Raw genomic sequence first — 11192 nt, 5'->3', positions numbered from 1 at the left:
CAAAACATGCGGTAGAATTCCACGGTCAGCCCGTCCATGCCTGGAGACTTATTAGTGGGCATACGATGGAGGGCTTCCGAGAACTCGGCCAGAGTGAGAGGCAATTCTAGCCGGTCTCGGTCGCTCGCGCTGACCTTAGGGAGCTCCTCCCAGAGCACTCTGCAAAGGCCAGGGTCGGTCGGATCCGGGGAGAAAAGACTTGAGTAGAAGGCTCGGGCCCTCCCGCACATCTCCACTGGTTCCGTGAGGGGGGTGCCATCTTCTGCCAGGAGGCAGGTGACGTGTTTCTTGGCCCCCTCGTTTTCTCCAGGGCATAGAAGAAGCGGGAGGCGTGATCCATCTCCCGAAGGAGGCAGATGTGGGATCGAACAAAGGTACCCCGGGCCCGATGGTCCTCGAGGGCCCGGAGCTCCTCCTGCTTCTCCTGGCACGCTCCGCAGAGGAGCAGGTCCTCGGGGATGGCGGCCAGACACCTCTCCAGCTCTAAGACCTCCCGGTCCAACTGCTCTATCGCCGCATTTCTCCATCGGCCGGTGCCCCGGGTGTAGTCGCGGCAGAAAAGCCTGGCACGCACCTTCCCCAGGTCCCACCATCGCTGCGCCAAGGGAAAGGCATGCCGCTGCCCTCGCCAGGCCAGCCAGAATTCCCGGAAGGACGTCACGAAGCCCTCATCCTCCAACAGGCTGTTGTTAAAATGCCAGTAGGCCGGCCCCGGCCTCTCTGCATAGAGGGAGGCTGTCACAGTGGCTAGATGACGGTCAGAAAATGGGGCCAGCCGAATGCTGGAGGAGTGAGCTCGTGAGAGATGGAAACATGATAAATAAATGCGGTCCAATCGGGAGTGGCTCGACCGATGGGCTTCCACCCGGACAAAGGTGAATGTGGAAGTGTCATCCGGGTGGTGGTCACGCCAGATGTCCACTAGGGAGTGATGTTCGACTATCTCCCGGAGGGTGTCGGCGGCGGCCGGGCTCTGCTCGGTCCCCGAGCGGTCCTGTTCCTTGAGGGTGGTATTAAAATCCCCTCCCAGGACCAGGCACTCGTGAGAATCTAAGGTGCCGAGGAAGGCGGACACCCAGTGGTAGAATTGCAGCCGCTACGGGCCTGATGTCGGGGCATAGACGTTAACGAGGTTAACCATGAGCTTCTCCATACGGACCTGGAGATGCAGCAGGCGACCCGGCACGGCCTCTGCGACCCCTAGCACCTCAGGCCATAGGTCAGGGGAGAACAAGGTCACCACTCCAGCCTGTCGAACCATGGCATGGCTAAAGTAGACCCTGTTCCCCCACTCCAGCCGTCAACTGTCTTTGGCGGTTGGGTCCGTATGGGTCTCCTGCAGGAAAACCACAGAGTACCCTCCCTCCTGAAGGAAGGAGAGCACCTGGGACCTGCGGAGAGCCATCCTACAACCCCGGGAGTTCAACGTTGCGATGGTGAGAGGTGTCATGGGGAGGGGTTGGGGGGGATCCTCACTGGCAGGGATGCTCGCATCTCCCAGCGGGCCACGCAGCAGTCCGTGACCCATCTCGTAGGTGAGTAATTGTTCACAGAAGATGCGGACCCGCCAGTAGGCCACAGCATCCTGCTTCCCTGTCCCTTTACCTTCCCCCATGAGTGCCCTTGTGGCCCGGAGGATTTGAGAAAAGTCCCCCCATCGCTGGAGTGCAAGTTGTACCTTTTTGCGGGAGCCACGGACATCCTCTAAAAACTTCCGCAGCTCTCCTCGCAGCTCATGGGGGGGTGGGGTTACGGTTTCCCGGTTGTTCCCCGGCGGGGCCCTTGGTGCAGCCCTGTAGTCCACTAAAACGGACAAGCAGGGTGCGGACCCCCGACAGGGTGCCTGATGGGCTGGAGCTTCTAGGCCCGCCTCAAGCTCTGGGGCGAGAGGGGGCGGTGGAGGGAAAATAGCAGCTCCTAATGGGTCAGGGCAGGAGAACACAAAGGCCGCTCCCTGGGGGGTCATCAGTTGGGAAAGGGAAGGAAACAGCCCCGGGGGCGGCAATGACATTGCAGGAGGTAAACTGGATAGGGGCAGGGGCAGGGGCAGAGGCGAGGTTCTGGGTTTCAGGAGGCAGGCAGCTGGATGGTGGCGCCTCCCGATCAGGCTCAAGGGTTAAGGGGGTGGGGCGGGAGCTCTCAGTGACACTGGGTGCGCGCTCTGTGGTGGATTTAGCGGCCACAGCATCAGGAGGTGGATTGTCTTCTATAGGGCCCCCACACGGGAAGGAAGTCGATTGCTCCACACCAACGGGGGGTGCCCCTGGTGACTCGTGTCCCGGCCGCGTGGTGCCGGCTGTCACCTGAGCAGGCTTGGTGGTCATCAGTGGGGTGCCATCAGCAGCTGGGTCAGTGGAGGAGTCCAGGGGCTCCTTCGAGGTGGGAGCGGAAGCAGCAATTAAGGGGAGGGAGCATGGGGAAAAGAGGGGTGGAGTGAGGTCGCCCAGATCAAGATTTGCTGGCAAGAGGTCGTCCTCCCCCTGGGCGACGGGTCAGATCTAAGGCCTCGATCTCCTTGAACATGGAGGAGAGGACACTTTCTGCTGCCCCGGAGTTCTCCTCGCCGGCACCCGCCACGACGGTTGCCTCAGGATTCACGGGGGCTTCGGGTAGCGTCAGGACAGAAGGGGCTTCCTCGAGGTGTCTCATAGGGGAGGGTCTCCCGTGGAGGGGAGACACTACCCTCTGGTGCTGCCACGTCTTTCTGGGCTGACGCTGGTGGATGGGACGCACTCGTGGGCAAAGTGGAAGGTTCGGCATCGGTGCCCCCCTTCCTGGTCTTCCAGGGGGCCTCCACCTCGGGTGGATGAGGCGGAGCTCGAGCCTTCCGCTTGCCTCGCTTCCCCTGGACTATGGCCCAGCCCTCCATGACATCATCTGGGGGCTGGTTAGCAGGGGTCGTGGCAGGGGGTAAAGGCGATGGCTCAGGGACTTGGGAGGGGAACGGTGGGGCAGCATAAGGGAGGGAGGATTCTCCCTGGGGCAGGCTCTCTCCCATGCCTGGTGGTATCTCTGCCACACCCTCCTCCATAGGCCCCGCTAGATTGTCAGCAGCGAGGGCGGGGCTCTCCCGCTCGTCTGGGCGTTGTAGGGGAGGTGCCCCTTGGGCCTGAGCAGGAGTAGCGGTGGTCCGAAGAGGAGGGGAGGCGGGTTTGGGTACCGGGCGGCCAGGGTGTCGGCAGTGACAGAGCCGATGTCCTGCCGGGTCTTGGGTATCCCAGGTGCCCCTCCTTGCCAGGCTAAGGGGCAGTCCCTCTGGACATGCCCCGCCGCCCGGCAGAGGTAGCACCGGGCTTACCCCGTGGAAAAGTACACCCAGTAACGGGCCCCCTGGTGGGGGACTAGGAAGGGCCCTTCGAGCGCCACTCCGTCATGCGCCACCAATGGCAGTAAAAGTTGCACTTGCCGGCGGAAGGAAAAATTGTGACGGAGGGTGGGGTCCTTGCAGCCCAACAGGAGAGGGCTGATAACAGAAACAGGTTTCCCCAGGGTTGAAAGGGTGGGTAGCAGGGCAGCATTGGGGAGAAAAGGAGGGACAGAGGTCAGGACCAGGCGGACGCTCATGCTCAAATAAATTGGTTAGTCTCTAAGGTGCCACAAGTCCTCCTTTTCTCTTCAGGTCCTCTAGCGGCTCTAGGGAGACAAACACCCCCCCCCCCCCCACTGCCAGGCCCCTTTCCACCGCTTCCTGGGCAGCAGCCTCCGATGCTAAGAAAACGACCTTCCCTTACATTTTGGAGGCCGCCACAATGGCCGAGGGCCCCACCACCCTCGCCAACGCCCGCACGTAGGTCTCCATGTGGGGCGAGGCGGGCACCAGAAGGCATCGGACACCGTGCTTCCTTGTCATGGTGGGAAAGGGGCCCCTGCCGCTATTGATAGTGGCGGAGGCAGTGGGTGGGAGAGATGACGAGGCGGCAGGCGGGGGGGCTGCCGCCACCTGGGCATACATCCTGGGGGCTGAGGGAGGGACATCCGCAGAGCTGGTGGAGGGGGCAGCGGGGGAGGACGCCGTGTTCGGTGGCGGGGCCGCAGCAGAGGGGGTGGCCCCTGCCATGGAGGGCCCAGTGGTTTTAGCGGGGCCCTTCCCCTTCTTCTTGCCCTGGTCTTTCCCGCCAGCTGGGGGGGCTTCCCTAGAGTCTGGGGAGGCGATGGGCATGGCAGCGGCGGAGGTCACCCCGGTGCCCTCCATTGCCAATGCCCCAGTGGGGGCGGTGGCAGGTGATTAACAGGAGTTGGGGTCAGGTAGAAAAGGACAAGCTGTGGGGTGGACAATTCGGGGAGGGGGGCACATGAACCACCGTATGCTTGTCCAGAGAGTCCTGTTTGGTTGGCTGGTGCTTCTGGCCCACGCAGTGGAATCAGGGCGAACAGCTGATTCCAGAGGCAGATGTTAGACAGCCAGCAAAGATGGTAGAGTGGGGGAGGGGGTGAAGATCGTAGTGTGGGGGTTGGGAGGACACAGATGGATCGGGGGGCAGCTCCGTGCCACACCCCCTGTGTCCCTACAAACACAGTTAAGACACAGTCAAGGCCTCCCCACACACGAGAGCACAGTTCGAAAGTTACTCAGTCTTAGGCCCCCTCCACGGAGATTTGTAGATTCCCCGGGTGGTGTTCCTCCGGTGGACGGCTTTTTCTCTGTCTGTTCCGAGCTTTCTTTTTTGCATTCCAGAAATGCCAGAGCAAGTGGTAAGAGTCCTCTTGACCGGAGACGGGTCCGCAGACAAACAGCAAGCAGCTGGGTCTGGGGGCTGGGTCCTTCCACTCCCCGGCTCTGGGGAAGCGGGCCGGCAGGCCCCCCCTCTCTCGGGGGAGGAGGGGTTCAGCTGGAGCGGCAGCAGCGTCCGAGGGCGGGCTGGGGGGGGCTAACAGCCAGCCGGCAGCCAGCCAGCACTCTAGCAACAGCAGAGAAAGAAAGAAAAAACAACAAAAAGAAAAGAAAGGGGGGAGAGCATCTGGCCTGGTCGGGGGGGAAGCCGAAAGCAGGGACAAAAAGCAAGGAAAGCCCAGGCCAGAGTGTAGCAGCAGGAGAGCAGGCTAAGTAGGTCCCTTTTCCCTGGGTAAGGTAACAAGGAAGGTTTTTTGCCACAGCAGCTGAAATTTTATTATGATTTTAAATTGCCTTTTACCGTTGAACACAATTTTGGTTATATAACATCTCTTCTCCTCTGGTAATGACCAAACCCTCCTACAGAGAGAAAATTATATATTGTGAAAGGGTTGGGCCAGATGGCTATAGGAGAGTAATAGAAGGCAGATATATTAGCCCCAGGTTAAGTAGATCCCTTTTCCCTGGGTAAGGTAACAAGGAAGGTTTTTTGCCACAGCAGCTGAAATTTTATTATGATTTTAAATTGCCTTTTACCGTTGAACACAATTTTGGTTATATAACATCTCTTCTCCTCTGGTAATGACCAAACCCTCCTACAGAGAGAAAATTATATATTGTGAAAGGGTTGGGCCAGATGGCTATAGGAGAGTAATAGAAGGCAGATATATTAGCCCCAGGTTAAGTAGGTCCCTTTTCCCTGGGTAAGGTAACAAGGAAGGTTCCAGAACTATCAGGAACCTTCTGGAGACAATTAAGACAGGCTGATTAGAACCCCTGCAGCCAATCAAGAAGCTGCTAGAATCAATTAAGGCAGGCTAATCAGGGCACCTGGGTTTTAAAAAGGAGCTCACTTCAGTTTGTGGTGCGTGCGAGGAGCTGGGAGCAAGAGGCACGAGGAGCTGAGAGTGTGGACTGTTGGAGGACTGAGGTGTACAAGCATTATCAGACACCAGGAGGAAGGTCCTGTGGTGAGGATAAAGAAGGTGTTGGGAGGAGGCCATGGGGAAGTAGCCCAGGGAGTTGTAGCTTTCGCACAGCTGTTCCAGGAGGCACACTAGATAGCTGCATTCCACAGGGCCCTGGGCTGGAACCCGGAGGAGAGGGCGGGCCTGGGTTCCCCCGCAAACCTCCCAACTCCTGGTCAGACACAGGAGTCGTCGACCTGGACTGTGAATTCAGAAAAACAGCCAAGCTGAGGGCTGCTGTGAAGCTCCAAGGTGAGCAAATCTGCCAATAAGCGCAAGACCCACCAAGGCAGAGCAGGAACTTTGTCACACCATGTAATTATAAAATAAATCAATTGGAATATAAATATTGTCCTTACACTTCAGTGTATAGTCTATAGAGCAGTATAAACAAGTCATCGTATGAAATTTGTTTGTACTGACTTCGCTAGTGCTTTTTATGTAGACTATTATAAAACTAGGCAAATATCTAGATGAGTTCATGTACCCCCTGGAAGACCTCTATATGTACCCCTAGTTGAGAACCACTGGTCTATTGTGTTTTATAGTTTAGAATTACAGGGATTTTTCCCAAAAAGGAGTGATTATCCTCTTTGGCTAGAAAAAACAGAACTTCAGTGGGCCATCAGTCACAGAAGATCATTTTTGGCTAGACAGAATTCTGTTTTTACTGCATTGTGATCACTACTCTCCCATGCTATACAAGATCACAGATCATATCTACTGCAATAAATCAAGAATTATGGTTTTAGAATTTCTTTCCTATGGGGTATATTGTAATAAAAACATGTTTGCAGCTTAGATTAAACAACTGTTTATTATTCCTTTGAGCATTTTTCAAAATGTATTATAAACTGAATGAAAATGGTTTCCCTCTCTACTTAAGGGGCTTAATTCAACAGAAAGTGCATCTAGATGGCAGACAGATTTTTCCTAAAATGACCCCTAAATCAGCTTTTTTAAGTAGAATAATATAAAACAGAAATATCAAGATGATATAGGCCCATTTGTAAAGTTCAGTAGTAAACCTGTTTCTCTTTTACCAATCTAAATACATTTAACAAAATACAAGTATTGATTCAAACATCTTTTTTTATAATAATGTCGTTTCAACGCAGTACAACCTTTTTAGATCCTTCCAGCTGTTAAAAAGCCAAACAATGTTGTTTTCTTCCTTTTCCTGACAAGCTCTGACTAGCCTCTACAGGATCTGCTAGTTTGCATGAAAGCAAGTTCACTCTCAATCCGGTTCTCAAACTGGGTGACAAAACCAACTGTAAAAATAAAGAATTGTATTTTTTCTGCAAAACATTTCAAAACTTCTTGTTTTCAAAGTTATATACAATATCTCACGGCTAAATGAAGCATCTTGCTTATATGCCTATGAATGTCAAAGATAAATGCTTCCGTTTTATGGGAACCAGAGACTGCGTGGGCTAAGGAGGGGTATATGTTATAAAGAGTTGTGTTTAAGGAATGTTAAAGAAAAGTTTGAAGCCAGATTACAGTAGCTCTATAAGAGGCGATTTTATAAAAAAGGGAGTACTGTACAGTGCACAGTAAAGTGTATGATTTAAAAAAAATCAGGAATGTTGCATCAAAGCAGAAAATGTTTTAACAATTCACTTCTCCGGCCGCGTGGGTCTGTATTACTGTTGCCATTCCCAAGATAGCTAGAGACTCTAGATCATATTCCCTTCCCCAAAGGCAAAGCCATATTGTTGTTTTAAAAAACGTTTTAATTTACATAATTAAATATGAAAGGTAATATTTACGCAATCCTGGACACTGTACGATATAATCAAATATGTAACTTGGTCCCTGATCCTACAAACATACACATGCTTGAGCTTATGCACATGAGTAGTCCTAATTAAGTCAATGGTACTAATATGTTTACAGTTAAGCACATGCATAACTCTTTACAAGACCAGGGCCCTAGTCAGTAATGGCCAGATTCTGCAGGCCTCACTCAGATTTTGCCTGAGTAAGGCCTACAGAAATAGCCATCCTGCTGTCAAAACCCAATAGTGAGGACATTTATTTTCTAGTAATAATTAAAACAATTATTTGTATATAAATTCATACACTGTTTAACGGTCAACAAGTATACCAGGTGACTGTCTTATAACTGTTTTTCATCATTTTATTTTAATTAAAAAAATCCTCTCTCTAACTGACACTAACAATTGGTTTACTTGTTTAGTGAAAACACTACATACTTACTTTAAAATAAATTTTGCTTCGTTCCAGAAGAAGGTGCCATTTTAATGCTGTCTTCTGCTCTTCTGTCAGAGTGAGGAACTCATGGACCTATTGAAATGATCAAACAACACACTTATTTCTGAAACACATAAAAATATACATGTGAGTGAAAATCACTTTCAGAAGATATTAGAATGACCACAAACCTAATGTCCTCAAAGGAAAATGTAAAACTCATTTCTTCAGTCTAATGTTCCAACAATCGTACCTCACCAAAAAAAATGAGCAAACAAACGCTTCCCACCAACTGGTGGATGGAAAGAGAGATAAGTTGTTCATTTTAATAAACCTGTAAAGCTATCAAATATCACAGAGATGCATGTTTTATAAATACGTACACATATTGACTAGAATAAACCGCTTAGTGTTCAGGGAGGCAGATTAATGGAAATATCAATTATGTCTCCAGGAAAGTGTAATTTTTAAAATGAAAAAATAGGGATTTTCTGTTGAATCTCTTTTAATCAAAGTAAGGTTTTAAGAGAATGGGCACCGTTATAAATTCTTAAATAAATTTAAACATGATTCCTTCTTTCTAGGCACTTGTTAGTTCCTAGTCTTTGACAGGTGCAGTAGCTATACAGTAGAATCTCAGAGTTATGAACCAGAGCTAAAACTGACCATTCAACCACACACATTATTTGGAATCAGAAGTACACAATCAGACAGCAGAGATTTAAAAAAAAACAAAACAAAAAAAAACCTAATACAGTACAGCACTGTGTTACATGTAAACTACTAAAAAATAAAGGGAAAACAGCATTTTTCTTCTGCATAGTAAAGTTTCAAAGCTGTTTAAGTTAATGTTCAGTTATAAATGTTTGAAAGAACCATCATAACGTTTTGTTCAGTTACAAACCTTTCCTGAGGTGTTCGTAACTCCGAGGTTCTACTGGGTAAGGAGTACAAACATAATATAGCAACAGTAGTAATTTTTGGCTTGCTTCACACAGCTGGAACTTCACACTATTAGATCAGATCAAGCAGGGGAAACTGATTTCTATTATTTACCGTGCAGCTTAATGTTTCCTCAGCTACAACATCTGAGAGGTAACATGAACGTAGAGTGCCTGTATGATCTGTAAGATCAACTAGTAAATCAAAACTGGTAAAAACAGACTTAGCATCTGAAGAGATGTCACTGCAGAAAGTGCATGTGTTTGACATTTCATTGACCACATAGTGGCACCCTGAACTGCAAGGAACAGGAAAAGACAAAGTATCAACTACAACAGGTATACAGTTATTTATTGTCAATCTGAAATTGTTCCCTAGACCCCCTGACCTTCCTCCAAGCCCACCCCTCCAATGGACTCTTCCTTCCAGCCAGAGTCCTTCATCTTTTACACTCATATAGAGTGAAACTGGCCCTTACTCTCCTCTCTCCCCTCAAAGGCTAGAGAGGGCAGGCCCTATCTCTAATAATCTCTGACAAACTACTACATCTGAAACCCTCCATTCTAACGAGACCCGATTCCCTCCCCCCCCCCGTCCCCCGCAGAGCAGTTTCATTTTACTTTCCTGAAACTAGGCTAAACATTGTTTGATCTCAGTTGTGCTGGGGTAAAGGAGAGGAGGGCAAAGGTCTTTTTATATAAATTTAAAATATAAACAGTTGCTTACCACCTGTTTCGTATAATTTTAGATGAATCTGTGTCAATGTTCAATGTAGAAATATAAGCGTAAATAATACCATAGACTGGTTCAGGCTTTCCCTCATTCTGCAAAGCTTTTACCTTTAACTGCTCCACAGTATAAATGTCAACTATAGTCTGCACTAAAGTTGAAAGAAAAATGTTAAATATGTCCAAGAAAACACCACTAAATAATAATAATAAAAAAAGGATTAAGTTCAAAAAGGAATATTGGGCCTGATCTAAAGCACATTTGAAATCAACAGAGACTTCCATTGACCTTAAGGGTTTTGGATCAAGCTCATAATTAATATATAAAAAAGTTAGGTATTTTCTTTATTGAATGTCTCAGAAGTAAGAGCTCCAACCCAGAGAAGATAAGTTTTACTCTAAAACATTTTCAAATAAAAATTTGTCCTGTTTTAATTTATTGTGAGCTTCCTTTTCTAAATAAATTAATAAATAGGTATTTTATATGCAATAGTTTGCCCTTTCTTTTTCTTATTTATTCCGTTTAGGTCTCTTGCCGCAAGGCCAGTGCATTTCCAAGAATAGTACCGTCAAACTGTTTGCAAGTAAGCATAGCCAACCACATTTGAGGTACACAACATTGTCAGACAATTTGTAAAACAGCTCAGTAATGGTCAGGTCCTGAAAGTCTTAAACAGGTGAAATTTTCCATTGAAGTCAGTAAGTTTTACCGCTATAAAAAAGCTTCAGGAACAGGCCCAAAAAGCAAATGACAGTACTACACAACCGAGTTACATTAAATCAAAGGAATATCTGGAGGAATGCTTACAATTTATGGATTCTTTTAACTGAGCCTCAGTTATATCATCCAAAGCTCCCGTTGCTGCACTTTCTTTTATGAAGTTGAAAAGAATATTCGCTTCTGGTGTGTCTTGAAAATATAAAATAAAAATTAGCTATGAATAAATGTTCCCTGCAAAAAATGACAAGCACAATGTCTGAATTCTGAAATTATTGCTATTTTTATTCTGGTAGCAGCAAGGCCACATCAGTCTGCAGTGAGCAAAACAATGCTTCTCTCTTTCATTCTCCAACCATTAATACATATATGGGATGCACAAAGGAAGCGTAGATGGAGGTGCAGCAGAGAAACCAGAAATTATTGTTCACTCGGCACCTGATTGCCCCTTCCTGCAAGAGGGGAAAAATACTCTTAAAAATACGAGCACAATGCTGCAGTACCAATGCCATATTATCTCACTAACACAAGGACAAAGGCCTAGGAGGAGTGGGAGGACCACTTAGGCCAGGGAGTCAAAGTAAAACAGGCCCAACCCTTCCACGCAGATCTGCCCAACAGAGATTCCCCTGTGCACCATCCAGGCACCCCACTTTTCCCTGGCATCAGGAGCAGCTCCAAGGTTGTACTGCCATTCTCTCTCCTGCCATAGCTACACCTCTTTATGGAGTTCCTGTCACAGTGAAGGAACTAAGCATCTATATATGTGCCAAATGTCCAGAGAC

General features: G+C 48.8%; 1 protein-coding gene across 1 annotated transcript in view; it reads right to left on the bottom strand.

Annotated features, from left to right (window-relative positions):
• Positions 1 to 6908: 6908 nt before the first annotated feature.
• The window catches only part of MEIOB (meiosis specific with OB-fold), a 43043-nt gene continuing 38759 nt past the window's right edge, over positions 6909 to 11192 (bottom strand). The window contains exons 10-14 of the mRNA XM_073361371.1: positions 10498 to 10599; positions 9688 to 9841; positions 9076 to 9259; positions 8026 to 8112; positions 6909 to 7073 (exon numbers count right to left, since the gene is read on the bottom strand). Of these exons, the coding sequence (XP_073217472.1) occupies positions 6945 to 7073; positions 8026 to 8112; positions 9076 to 9259; positions 9688 to 9841; positions 10498 to 10599 (656 nt within the window). The 3' untranslated portion in view covers positions 6909 to 6944. The remainder of the gene's footprint in view (positions 7074 to 8025; positions 8113 to 9075; positions 9260 to 9687; positions 9842 to 10497; positions 10600 to 11192) is intronic.

The sequence above is a fragment of the Lepidochelys kempii genome, chromosome 10 (assembly GCF_965140265.1).
Source record: "Lepidochelys kempii isolate rLepKem1 chromosome 10, rLepKem1.hap2, whole genome shotgun sequence".
NCBI lineage: Eukaryota > Metazoa > Chordata > Testudines > Cheloniidae > Lepidochelys > Lepidochelys kempii.
The sequence above is the reverse complement of the archived record's forward strand: the minus strand, read 5'-3'. Positions and strand labels throughout refer to the sequence as shown.